This window comes from Lygodium microphyllum, chromosome 17 (assembly GCF_053477565.2).
Source record: "Lygodium microphyllum isolate KBCC chromosome 17, Lygodium_microphyllum_v1.1.10, whole genome shotgun sequence".
NCBI lineage: Eukaryota > Viridiplantae > Streptophyta > Polypodiopsida > Schizaeales > Lygodiaceae > Lygodium > Lygodium microphyllum.
In genome coordinates, this window is record NC_141151.1 from 37,690,617 (window position 1) to 37,704,624 (window position 14,008).

At 39.3% G+C, this 14,008-nt stretch overlaps 1 protein-coding gene across 4 annotated transcripts; it reads right to left on the reverse strand.

Annotated features, from left to right (window-relative positions):
* Positions 1–4,249: 4,249 nt before the first annotated feature.
* LOC148021787 (ARM repeat superfamily protein) lies at positions 4,250–13,744 on the reverse strand. Of its 4 annotated transcripts, none has more exons than XM_087697300.1 (3): positions 13,549–13,744; positions 5,351–6,761; positions 4,250–5,244 (listed from the first exon to the last, which is right to left on the reverse strand). In XM_087697300.1, the coding sequence occupies exons 2-3, from the start codon at positions 6,746–6,748 to the stop codon at positions 5,239–5,241; spliced, it is 1,404 nt and encodes a 467-aa protein (XP_087553426.1). In that variant the 5' UTR covers positions 6,749–6,761; positions 13,549–13,744; the 3' UTR covers positions 4,250–5,238. The 4 variants fall into 4 exon arrangements, 3 of the variants coding, with proteins under 3 accessions (XP_087553426.1, XP_087553425.1, XP_087553427.1); XR_015694405.1 differs by having other exon boundaries at positions 4,252–4,911; positions 5,031–6,761; positions 13,549–13,743; XM_087697299.1 differs by having other exon boundaries at positions 4,252–6,761; positions 13,549–13,743.
* Positions 13,745–14,008: the final 264 nt, after the last annotated feature.

The window sequence follows — 14,008 nt, forward strand, 5'->3', positions numbered from 1 at the left end:
AATCTAGTGCTTTGTATGTTTTATATGTTTATGGTGTTAAAGACCATGTTGTAATTCTCATTGAATAGCCATCTTTCTTTATGGCATCATCATTTGGGACATATGTCAGTCATTGGAATAAAAGCTTTTGTGCCATTTGGACTATCTTCCTTGTCTAATGTCTTCTAATATTAACCTTTGTGAGCATTATCTCTTCAAAAAGCAAACAAAGATGCCAAATAAGAGAGGTAGTGGAAGTATAAGATCAAAATGTCTTGATTTGTTTCATAGTGATTTGTGTGGGCTAATGTCCACAATTTCATTGGGCAAAGCATTGTTCTTTGTTACCTTTATAGACAATGCCATAAGGAAGATTTTGACTTGTCCTCTTCACAAGAAGAGTATTGTGTTGGATGCATTTCAAAGGTTCTTGGTATTTGTAGAGAATCAATCACACAAGAAGCTTAAGTACTTGAGGATTGATAATGGTGGAGAGTACATTTACCTTTACAAACTTTTGCACAATCTATAGTATTAAGAGAGAGTTGACAACTCCTAAGAATCTTGCTCAAAATGGTATGGCTAAGAAGATAAACATAATCATTCAGAAAAGGGTCCATAGTATGCTCTCTAATGCTAGTCTCACTAACGGATTTAGGGTTGAAGCTATAAAGACAACAATGCATTTTATCAAAAGGTCTCCTATCAAGCCAATGAATAGCAAGATATAGAGGGGTTATGGTCTAGCAAGAGACCTGGTTATGATCACTTGCATGTTTTTGGCTATGAGATATTTATGCATATACCTAGGGACAAGCGAAGTAAACTTGATCCTAAGTCTAAGAAATGTCTTTTTCTTGGCTACTGAGAGTCAAGTGAAATGGTCTATGACTTGTGGGATTCTAAATCAAAGAAGGTGGTACGTAGCAATGATATCATCTTTAATGATCAAAGATACATAAGCAGCAATGATATCATTTTTAATGAGGATAAGATACATCAGCAACCTTTCGAAAGAGGTGAGATTCGCACAGCGGTAATTCAAGAGGATGCACAATCAACATGAGCAAATTATATAATGTATTTCATCTGATAAAGGGCTTGAATAGTCTATTAATGCTAAGGTAGGAGTGCCATGAGATGGTGGACAATCTCATGTTTTATAGGATAGATAAATGGGATAGCTAGAGGCTCTAGTTGAGCCAATTTTACGCAGCTCTACAAGGGTTTCTAGACCATCAAATAAATAAAACTCTGTCTCTAAACTATGTCATGGTCACGGATTGTGGTGTGCCTTCTTATTATGTAGATAATATGACTAGGAATGACAATCATAAGTGAAAGAGGGCTATGCAAGCAAGGACAAGTTGAAGGTATCTCCAACTGATGCATTGCCTAAGTACAAGGCAAGATTGGTGGCCAAAGGATTCAAGCAAGAGAACGAGAATGACTTTGATGAGATATTCTCACCAGTAGTCAAGATGAACACACTTCATACAGTTCTTTCTTTGGTTGCTAGAGAGGATATGGAGTTAGTTCATATGGATATAAATACCGCTTTCTTGCATGAGGATATTTACATGTAGCAACCTGAGAGGTTTGTTGTGGAAGGCAAGGAGCAATTGGTACGTAATTTGCATAAGAGCTTATATGGTTTAAAACAAACTCCCAAGGAATAGTATCGTAAGTTCAATACCTTTATGCAATCTCAGGGGTACACTAGGAGTGAGACTAATCAATGCCTATACATAAGGAAGGCTAGGGATGGTCGTTTTATGATCTTGGTTCTTTATGTGGATGACATGTTGATTGTTGGAAATTCAATTATAGATGTGGATGCCTATACATAAGAAAGGCTAGGGATGGTAGTTTTATGATCTTGATTCTTTATGTAGATGACATGTTGATTGCTAGAAAGTCAATTATAGATGTGGATGCTTTAAAGAAAAGGTTGCATGAGACCTTTTACATGAAGGACTTGGAAAATTTTGACCACATTCTTCGTATGCAAATTATGCGAGATCAAGACAAAAAGATACTCTATTTGTCTTAGAAGAAATACATTAGGAAGGTATTGAAGTGTTTCGATATGAAGAGAGCAAAGGATATTAGTGCTCCATTATCTCCATATTGAAACTTAGTTAAGAGGATAGTCCCAACTCAGATGAGTAGAAGGCTAAAATGGCAAAGGTTCCTTATGCATCCACAGTTGGTAGCTTAATGTATGCCATGGTTGCTACACATCCACACATCACCTATGCAGTGCGATAGCAAATCTAGGGCAAACCCTAGCAAGAAGCCTTGGGAGGTAGCAAAGAGTATCATGAGATACTTAAATGGCACTAGATCTAGGTATGTATGCTTCAAAAGTAAGGATGAGTCTATTCTTAGATATATAGAGGTTGATTTTGCAGGAAGACTCTAGAAGGTCTACTACAAGTTTTGTCTTTACTTGCACAGGTGATGCAATCTCTTAGATCTCGCGATTGCAACCATATATCAATTTATCTACCACTAAGGCAAAGTATGTTGTAGCCACCAAATCTTGCAAGGAAGCTATATGGCTTGCAAAAGAGGTACCTACATTGTAATGCGATAATCAAAGCGACATTCAATTGGCACAGAACCTTGTCTTTCATGCAAAGGCAAAGCACATTGAGATGAAGTATTACTTATTTAGGGAGGTGCTTGAGAACAACACATTGATCTTGTGAAGATCCATTATGATAACCCTATAGATCTTCTCACAAAGAGTTTACCTTCTAAGCATTTTACCTAATGTAAAGTGTTACTGGACATTGGATAGTATCTTCACTTTCTCTCACACTCATAAAGGCACATTGGTCTTTAAGTGGGAGACTGTTTGGATGAAAGCCAATGGCTAATAGCTAAGCAAGTACCCCTTGTATATATATACACTATACAATCGTATGTAAGCAAAGATAACAAAGAATCAAAGTACCGTTTGTTTTGCACCCACATAACTCTAGAGTTCTCTCTCTCTAACCTCTTGCACTCCATAGCTTCTACCTCACATCCCACCATTGCTTCCCTCTCGCATCTCAGTTTATAAGCAACCATTTTTCTAAGCTATATCACTCACTTTGAAGGCTACAATAAGATATTAAAGATTTTATCAATGTCAATTAAAAACGCCATGGCAATCCAACAAAAAACTAAGAGTTTGAAGCCTTCAATATCACCCTTGATGAACCAATGTTGAAGGTAATAGTAACATCTCAAGACCCCATGTGTTAACTTTCAAAAGAGCACTATATCTATAGATTAGAGTCTTATAGGCTAAGCAATGGACTAGTTACTTCACCTATCCCTAAAAAGCTAGTTGCTTATCCCTAAAAAGCTAACTGCTAGCTATGGCAAAATGGAGCCAAATTGACTATAGATCCAACCACATGGAGATCATTAATGATCAAGAGATAAAGAGAATGCATTAAGCTATGATACCATATTCAAGATGTTAAAGCTAGCTATCAAGATCACTATAAAAGGTTGCAATGAGAAAAAGGCACCATGAAAACAAAGAGAATGCATTAAGCCATGCTAAAGCTAGCTATCAAGTTCACTATAAAACAGTGCAATAAGACAGGTGCCATGAAAAGACAAAGATTTGCAAATGCACATGCCTCTATTCTTCCTTTGTGACCTACCTTCAAATAGATGTGTTACATCATTTCTAGCTCCCAAGGGGTAGAACCTTGATTTCACCTCCCCAAAATGAAGGATGCACTTCTATACTCTCTCTATCTCATGGTGACTAATAGAGTTAATTACATCAGTGCCTGAATCACTAGCTTAACATGCTACCATGCATTGAGACTAGGTTCTAATGAACCCTAAATTGATTTAGTAAACCCTGATCTACCATTGCATTCCCAATCGGTGCAAGATGTTGCTATATGCAAGCTCTCCAAGAGGAGAGGACATCAAGCACCTTTCTAGGGAATTCATAGAAGTTTTAAGGTGTTATGGAGAAGTATGCAACATTAGATAGATGAATCAGATTTCATGCAAACATTAAGAAGCATCAAGCATTGGTAGGAAACAAAGGTAACAAAAACAAAGAGTCTCACAAGCTATGATCATCAAAGTCATGATTCCGAGGCAAATTTGGACTCTCAAGATCACACGCATGTTTAGCTACCACACCAACTATGATCTACCCAATTTAGAAATCAAATACAAATGAGAAGTCCTCCAATTTTAGGAATGCTGAACACTAATTAAGTCTGTAAACTTCGTTCTTCATCACATTAGGAAAGAATCCACCACAGCTTAACAGTAAAGCCCTAAAGATCAAAGGACACTTTATTTAGCCAGCATCAAGATAACCAAACTTCAGTGATTCCTTGAAGTTATGGCCCATATACTATATCTATTGCCATGCTAGATTGATCATAGCAAGCAAGAAACATTCATTTGTTCTAATGAATTCCAAAAAAGTAATCTATCAATCATCCTACTCAAAGGATTTGTGTTAAAGTACAACTCAAGACCTCTCTTCTAAAGGCAGAGTTGAGTCTCCACATTGGTATGTTCCATACACATCATCCAATATACCATTTGCAGCCTGTGTTAAAGACAATCCCCCACATTCGCTGAATGGTAATAGCATGCATCCATTCTTTACCGACTGTTCTGTGAACATTCAATGGTTATCCTTGATCAGTGAGCCATTTCTCTTACGTGTCACTTTCAGATTTCCCTTTTGTCATTTTCTTGGATAGCATAGCTTCAATCCCAAGTACCTTGAGTTCAGAGACTCTCCAACTAACCTGTTACCATTTGTGCATATGTAATTCTCTTCCTTTCCTCACCCCTATTTTAGTCCACATAGCAATAACCAACTGGGTACTATTTGATAAAATGTTACCAAGCTGGGCCACTGTGTCAATGTCATCTCTGTCTCTCTCTCTGCACGAATGTGCTTTTACAAGAATTTTCATCAGACAGCAGTAAATATTTAATTGCTATTACATCTTTACCATCTTGATTGTTATTTACATGTTCCTCACATTCAACAAAAGACCAACCTGAGGGGGAAAAATGGCGCTGTTGAAAAGTTTCTGTCCTGGAAATGAAAGAGATTTTACAAAACTTGTGTGAAATCTTCTCTACATGCCATGAACAATGGGGTGCAGTGCTGCGACTGCATGCTCCCGAGTTTTTCTGATCATTGGGCCTACTGATTCAATGTCTTGCAGAGCAACAAGATCAGACACAGGACAGGCATCTAAGATCTCAGACCTGTAGCAGCAACAAGATCAGACACAGGACAGACATCTAAGATCTCAGACCTGTAGCATGAATCCTCAATGAAATTGTGTAAAGCTTCCATGGCATTGCCTTTTACCTCTGTAGATTGATCTTCCAGCAACTCTATAAGAACAGGAATAGCTCGGTTCTCAGCTAGAGCATGTTTATCTTCATCATTATACGTGAGTTGTGCTACTGCACCAGACACATTCTCCCGAACTTCTTTGTTCTCATCTCTGAGGAGCACAACAAGAATAGGAATGGCACCTGATGCCATCACTACAGACACACGATGCCTATAGGTTGAAAGGTCCCATATAATAGATGCTGCTGCAGCTTTTGCCATCACATCTCCGTGACAAAGTATCCTCACCAAATGCTCCATGATAATCAGTGCATTCTCTTCTGATACGGCTAGAACGCAGAAGGCATCTTCAGTAATGTCTTTCCCAAAGGGATTTCCCTCTTCAAGCAAGTTCACATAAAGTGGTATGGCACCAGCCTGAGCAACCTGCTGAAGATGATCTACACATGCTGAGACAATCCCAAGAGAGTTTCCAGCCACTAGTTTTGCTATCTGGTCTCCACATCGAAGCAAATCGATGAGCACATCTATTCCACCAGCACGACCAATCAGCCTTCGCAATCTTTTTGTGAAACCCAGAAGGCCAAGTGCATGAGCAGCTCTAGTTCTTGAGGCCATACAACCAATCTTCACAGCCTCAACCAAAGACAAAATTCCAGATCGATTAGTAATTGCCCGACGAACCTGCTGTAAGCTAGCCAAAACCCCTAATAACTCAGCAGCTAAGCCCTTCACCAATACTGATGAAGAGCTGACAAGATTCAAGATAATCTGAATGCCCCCAGCTTCAGCAAATGCTTCCTGGTTTGCTTTTGTGCAGAAAACAAGTTCTTTTAATGTCTGCAAACCCAATATCTGCAGCCTCTCATCAGGTTGGGACATCAAGTTTGAGAGAGCTGCAAAAGCACCAGACTGTCCTAATGTTAATCTCAACTCCTCCCCTCTTTTGGCAACATTCTTCATAGCAAAAGCAGAAACTTCCTTGTGAAAATTGCCTTGAGAAGCTGAACCAAAATTAATGAGCGCTATCAAGAAGGGAATTGTGCATCTCAAAAGGTCTTCAGGTAAATGCTTGGCATATTTTGCCAGCATTAAGCAGCCTAAATTTTGAACATCTGGATTTCGTAGGTGGATTAATTTTAAAAGAAAATAAAAGCCCAGCTCTGACCTCATGAATTCGTCGAAATCATCCTGCTGCATAAATTCGATCAGAGCCCTTATCAACCTTTTCTTACTGAAGCACAACACATCATGACTTACTAAAGCTGATTTTAATGTTACGTGCATCTTTTCCAGCCAACTTTGAGTCATCTTTTCAGAGCCGCAAGTATCATCCAGCTGGCCCATTGACCTGTTATCGTTTCTTACACAAGAGATGACACTATCAAGATGCTCTTTCAATTCTTCCATGCTTTGATCAGAGCTGCAACATGAACAAAGACCAATGATGTCATTCTTTGGAGTCATAAGAACCATTGCAAAATTATTCGCAGCATTCACAAACAACTTGGTGAAAGTTAGCTAAATGAAACAATGGCTGCTGCAAACGACGAGTTTTCACACTTTTTGAGACTTCGCATAATTCAAAAGGGCTTTTGTAAGCCAAAGACGTTACTTTAATCTGGGCGCTTCCCCAGGGGCCAGATCGGCAGCCTACTTAGGCAAAACAACCTGTGTATTTAACTGTCAAATTGGTAGAACTTTCAAATAATTATCAATTCCAAGTTTGACTTGAAACAAAATCACAGAATGAAACTAGATGCTTCAACACCTCCCTAGGGCTATACAGTCAACTGCCTTTTTCCAAAAGCAAGCTTCAAATTACATCAGGTTTACTAAATAATGACTATCTTGGGCCCGGGACAAGACACTTGTACCCAGTATGTACCTGTAGTCTAAGCTATATTGAGTTTTTTACTTGGATTAGGTGGCATTGCAAATGCCTTTGTCAGGAATCAAAATTAGATTTATGAGAGGATGCCCTACACCTGCAAAATCCAGGTGAAACCACTCAAATGAAAAATCTAGGTGTATGCATCATTCTTGATTATGGCCACTACCTGGCCATAACAGAAGACCTAGCATAAGCAGAAAAGCTTTAGGCAATATCCATATACCCAAAACAATGTAGGAAAATCCAAGGGCTGTTATAGCAACAAAGAAGCAAGAGCGAAAAGGAGTAATTTAAACCACATACACACCCCATTACAAGAGTGATGAGCACAAAGAAAGTCAAGTATTTCATCTAGGGTCCAGTACATGTCTTTGGGCTGTTCTTTAATAAGTCCCAGCTCGAAATGCATAAACCTTCTAAAAGTGAGGCACACCAACATGGCATACGAAAGACACACTACACATAAGTGCACAAAAGAATTTGTGACACGTCAAATGCTACAAAATTGTTTGAGTCCCTGGAACCAGAGTTTTAGCCTACTTTTCCTAGTAACAATATAATACTTTACAAAACTTCCAGTGACCCTCTTTGCAAGGCTCCCAATTGAACTTTTAGACATCATAGTTTCCAGATATGCTGTTTGGAAGCCCTGAAACAGAACAGCTGTTTCAGATCATTTGTGTTCCAAGCAGGTCACTTTTTCAGGCAGGAAAAAAGTCTTTTTTGGTAGCCATTTTGGCCAATTTCACTGTCTCATTCCACCTCCACCTTCTCATTTCACCTCTGCTTCATCTGCTGCATGTGTGCTTCTTGTGGTTGTCCTTCACAATACTAGCCATGCCCTTCTTTGCCAAGCCTTACCATTGCAAACTCTTGCTTTGAAATATATACCTCAGCCCTGAACTTCTCAGCCTGTTTATCTGCTGATCTCAGACCTGAATTTCTGCACTTTTCAGCTTTGAAATATACGCCTCAGCTCTGAACTTCTCAGCCTGTTTATCTGCTGATCTCAGACCTGAATTTCTGCACTTTACAGCTTTGAAGTTGAAATTTTCACGTGCAGTGCAACTGCCAGCCATATGTACACAATTTAAGCTTTATGTTTTGTTTGTTTGATGTTTGGCAAGGCCCAAACCATTATCATACCCCTGATCTAACTAGCATCATGTTACCCTTCTAAACTCATATGAGGGGTTAGGTGGATGCAAGAAGTGGAAATGCATTTATTATGGCTCAGTGAAAACAGGGAGTGCCATTAGGGTCAAAGACCATCTTGCTCATGTGCACACATGCATAAATTATTAATATTATTTGAAACCAGCCTTCCTTCTCGGATAGGGTGGTAAATAAGATAATTTAACACTAATTATAACAATCAATAATATTCGCATAAACTGAAATGCAAATATGACCACTTTATCTTGGAGAATGGACAGCCTGTTGACCCCAAAAACCGATGCCTCTTGCAGTATTTCTCTAATTTACATTGCAATTCGATGAAGTACACTGAGATTGCTCCAATCTCCTTCGCTTTCCATTGCCTCTTGGTGTCACAAATGACCAACAAGCCTTTTTATCAATTTGCCACTTGATCTAACAAGGGATTTGCCCTTCAATTGACCCTTGGCTGCTCAAATCTAACCCAAATCCAATTGGGAGGGCTGGCCTCTTGAAATCTCTAACAATTCCTGGAATTCCAGATCCCGATTTCAAGTATTGAGCCTTCAATTTCCTAACACAGACCCAAGGCAACTACCAACCCTAATTTCTACTGCAAATTAGCATTTACAGCAACAAAAACACAACTAGTCTTCGGCAAGGCCTGAAATTGGTTGAAATCTATGAAGGGATTTCTTGCAAGGGAGAGAGAAATCACGAGTGCTCAAATTTGAAATTGCCTTGCTCGGAATGATTAAATGACTGCAGCCCACCATCAACAAAGAGCCCCACATGCAACCGTTTGCCCTTGCAAACCCCCATAATTACTATTATCTTTCTATACACAGCCCTATAGGGGCTGTCACCTATCTCCAATGGCCTACTAATCAGCTAGGGCCTGGGGGTAGCTCTTTGACAGTCTCTAATGGCTAGGCTGATCACTAATCGTTTGAAAATTGCAACAGAAGCTCTCTCCTCCTCCTCTCCCAATTGCCACAACGTTGGAATGAGGCTCCACGAGCCTCTAATAGCCTTTCCCTCACTTGTATTTGCCAAGTGGCAGCCTTCTAAATGGATTTTCCAGCCACTTAATTAAGCTTTCAAAATTAATATTTCTGAAAATTAATTTCGTCTTTTCTCCCTGCCCAGAACATTAGTAGTGTCCATTTGCACTTAAATTGACTAGGCCATTTTGACTTATAAGTGATCTGGTGCATGGTAGCATTAATTTATTAATTAATGGCTAGTTCCTAGTGTCACCACCGACACATATCAGTGAAATAACTACCCTAGGCCAAATCTGACACTAGGAACTACCTAGTACCTATCCAATATAACTTATTACAACTTTTTCCTTAGACATCAACTCACATCTTGGGGTCCTTGGCCCATCATAATGAATCAATTGTCTTGCACAGCACATTTGCACCTCACCTCTGCACATTTGATTTAACAACTAAATCAAGTGCTAAGCAAAGCATCAAAACAGTAACATCTTCATGATATTATTTATATATTCCAAAACTCTATTTCCACAAAAATTTCGAATGCCCAAAACTCCAAAACTTTATTTGTTCCCATTTCCAAAACTCCTAGAAACTACGGTGCAAAAATCTAATTCTAATACCCACCTCCAATGTTCATAATTGTTATAGCATGTATAATACTAAAAGCTTCTTACTACCATAGATAGATAGAGAGAGAGAGAGAGAGAGAGAGAGAGAGAGGATTTTTTAAAAAAACATAGACCAATTGCATACACCTACAAGAGTGATGAGCAAAAAGGAACTTGCTTAATCTTGCTTGATTTATGATTTAATGAAGATAGAAGAAATAACACATTGACACTCTAAAGCCCCAAATGCGTGGTACCCAATTAAAGCAAGGAGTGGAAGGATTGAGTGTTGGATCGAAGGAACAATTAGCCAACTCAATGCCTTCACAACTGTGTACAACGAGGTGTGTAGTCTTAGGACAATACACAATCGATGGGACTCGAAGACCAAATCCTAGGTTATTATCGAAAATAATAAGTGATCATTGGTGAGATGAACTAAGCCACCAAATAGATAGCATTTTTTAGAATTTATTAATGAAAAGCTTCTTTCATTATTTGACGAAAGAATATTTACGCAATCAATGAAAAAATATTGTGCCTAAAACAATGAAGATAATACCAATCTGGTTGAAATTCAAGTCTCCAAGCCTTCATTTTTTAGCAAACTTTCCAAGGTTGCTATCAAACCCTAATTTATGCTGTAAATTAAGGTTTACAACACAAATTCATCAAAATCTCCACCTCCAATGGCTGAATCTATTAAAAATTATTGAGAAAAAATAAGAATAGGCTAGGAGATCAGAGAGAATATTGAGGAGAGAGAAAATTCTAATTTTCTTCTTGTGGGAAAGGCAAAATTTGTTGCTGCTCTATCTTGACAGCCCCAAAATTGTCGCTAATAGCAAAGGAGCCCCAAAATGTTAGTCGCCCCCTAATGGTTGTTGTCGCCTACCTATTGGGAGCCTCTACAAGTTGTCATTGATACCTGGGCTAATTTGGCTGCTCTCAAATGGTCTCCTCTTGCTAGTGATAGCTACATAATCTCTCCTACTGCTCCCTCCTAGCCTCCCACCAACTTTTTCTCACTTGCATGGGTAAGTTTTGCCAAGTGGCAACCTTCCAAATCCAATTTCCTACATTATCCAACTTTATTGAATCAGAGTCCAAAAAAATAATCTAACTAGCCAATATGAAATTGCCTACGCCAATCTATCATCTAAGTAATCCTAAGCACTCGTTAGCCTCAAAACTAGCATTAATTAATAATTAATCAATGTAGATTGCCTAGTGTCACCACTAACACCTATACCTAATTAAATGTACTAGGCCAAATTCTAACACAAGTACCGCCTAGTACCTGCAAGGTATACCTTTTCCTTTGGTACCAACTAATATCTCAAGGTCCTAGATCCCAAATTCTAAAATAACTATCCTGCACATCACGTGCAAGTCACGTTTACACGTTTGATTATCTATTAATCAAATGCTAAGCAAAGTATCAAAATTTCACATCCTCGTAACAATTGACTACTTCATAACTAAAGCTTACTTAATCGGCTAAGTCCATGTATCAAATAGAATCTAGATGGTGCTACTAATGGAAAGGTATCCGAACAACTACTAAAGGTTGCCTTCTCTAGCCTATGTAGGAGCGGGTACCATTATGGAAATAGAGGATATAAATGCTAAGTATAAGCTACTAAAAGAAAATGCTAGATCTCTAGCTTGTCAAGGCGATGAAAGCAAATGGATAGTGGGACAAGGCTGAGTAGGTTAGCAATGAATGTGCAGGCTGGAATGCAAATGTCTATGCTGAAAAATGCAGGTGGCTGCATTAGCTCTCCATCTCCATAGCAAAGAATGGTGATGGCAACACAACAAAATTGCAGCACAAGAAGGAACATGCAAATAAAAACGAGCACTAAAAAGTAAAATTGAAGGCAATGAAGAACTCAACCTGATGATGAACAAGGCTACTATAAGGAGAGCTTCTACACGTGCAATAGTGTGTAGCTATAGTGAGGGATGTGATGGAAGAGGGGAACAACCCATCACATGGTGCATGGGTCAAAGGAAAAGAAAGAGAGAGGCCCCACGGCTTATATATGAAAAACCCTAACGGTTACGTCCATGGACATCCAGATGGTACTAACAACACGAGTGGGTCATGATCGCATTCCAAGTGTTGTTATCCCATACCACTAGCCCACACCAATCCCATTGTAGGGATGTGTTGGCCTATAGGTCAAGCATCCACAAATGCATCGGCCTACAAGCCAAGAGTTCAAGAGTGGTGATCACAGAACAATGTGCACAATGGGCCTTAGGATTCAATTGCTCTAACCCCATAGTGCCCTTGTGCATTCATACTAGGTCACTATATGACCATTGTGACCAATGCTACTAGCACCCATCTAGATGTCCAAGGATGTACCACTAAATACAGACCAAGAGTGTCTGAGTGGACCAATGGATTGAAATGACCAAACCAACCCAAAAGATCTGAAAATGTCAAAGCTCCATATCGTCCTCAACTAACTCAATGATAGGGCTCACAACCAAGAGATGATGCATGCTTATATGGCTAACAATATGAGATCTCTAATTATTATATTGAGGGGTGAAAATTGAGACCTTTTAGGGCTTGCCTAAACTCTAAGCAACTTACATAATGTATGGACTAGGTCAGAAATCTTTTAGCCTTGCCTAGGTTCACTATACAAGAGTCTAGGACAAAGAAAGATAGACACTATCTATCGAAAACAAGTGACCCTGTGGTGCTAGTTGACTGCAGTTCAACTCTTATATGTGTATGCATTTGCTTTGCTTATGTTATAAATTATGATTGCAGTATCCTAACTTGTTACAGTGCACTTGGCCACAAAGAAGAAAATAAAAGAAGCAAGAGGGTAATTCTGTCTCATTGCACAAAAGCCTAAAGCTAATGACTTTGCCCAAGGTATTCTAGGATGTATATAATGGATCTTCACCGTAAATGTCCAGTCAATATTGGTTGTTCTTTGGATGAGGTCAATCAATCCTTCAGATAGGCTTTCCAACATGCTGCAAGCGTCCACGTCACATGATCTCCTTGGCAAATCAAGCTACAGCAGACAATCCTCTTATGCAGGATCTGCCAATGAAGGAATGGCCACACTCTTACAATGCTTCCAAAGTAAACATCTGGCTGCATCACTCTGTACAGATCTGCTATCAAAAAGGTTCTTTGAAAAAGTGCAAGGCCCCCTCTCTCAACTCATCAGGGTCCTTTGCAGTATTTCCATCAGGTTATATCGCCCTTCCAACTTCGTCTCATCTGTGTCAAGCTTGTAGACTCAGAGAATCCATTGCGGCTCTATCATCTTTAGTAAGGATTGATTTGATGTTTCTAAAGGAAAGGTGTACAAACTGCCTTGCCCGCAGACAGTCAAAACAAACGCTTAATTGCAGTTCCGAAGAAGCAACTTCTCAAGTAGGCAATCCTAATGGAAAGTCGTATTTGTGAGAAGTGAACAATCCATGGCCGCGAGCCTCTGCAATGAAAGCATTGAAAATCTCGCCAATTTCGACGAGTAACAAGGGGCGAGAACAATTTCTTACCGGCGGTGTCCTCAGGGGACTCCTCTGCAACGAGCTTCGATGTTTGGTGCCGTCAGGACGAGAGCCAAAGATCTTCAACCATGTAGGGGGCACAGAAACTGTGCGGGTGCGTCTCTAAATAACCGATGTCTACAACCAAGACATAGCAACAACACATGCTCCTTGCTGAGCCAATATTTATTAGGCCAAGGATCACCCGAGATTGGCTCTTAAACCTTAGCGTTTGGAGGCCACCGACCTTGCCTTTTCTCACATGTGCAAGCTAATCAGCATGGTTCTTTTAAAGAAAATAATGTACATATTAAGTAAAGTGGGTATTTACAATCAAGGGATATAGAGTCCTAGGAGGGCTTAACATCACAATAAAATGGGGCAACTAAAGTTTCACTAACAAGCTATCGACATGGTAGTTGGCATGACACGATAATAATAAAGGATGGCTATTTGGTGGTGATTCAAA

What these genes read in the sequence shown, in the direction of transcription:
- LOC148021787 (XM_087697299.1), bottom strand. Translation starts at nt 6,748, where the DNA reads ATGGAAGAATTGAAAGAGCATCTTGATAGTGTCATCTCTTGTGTAAGA.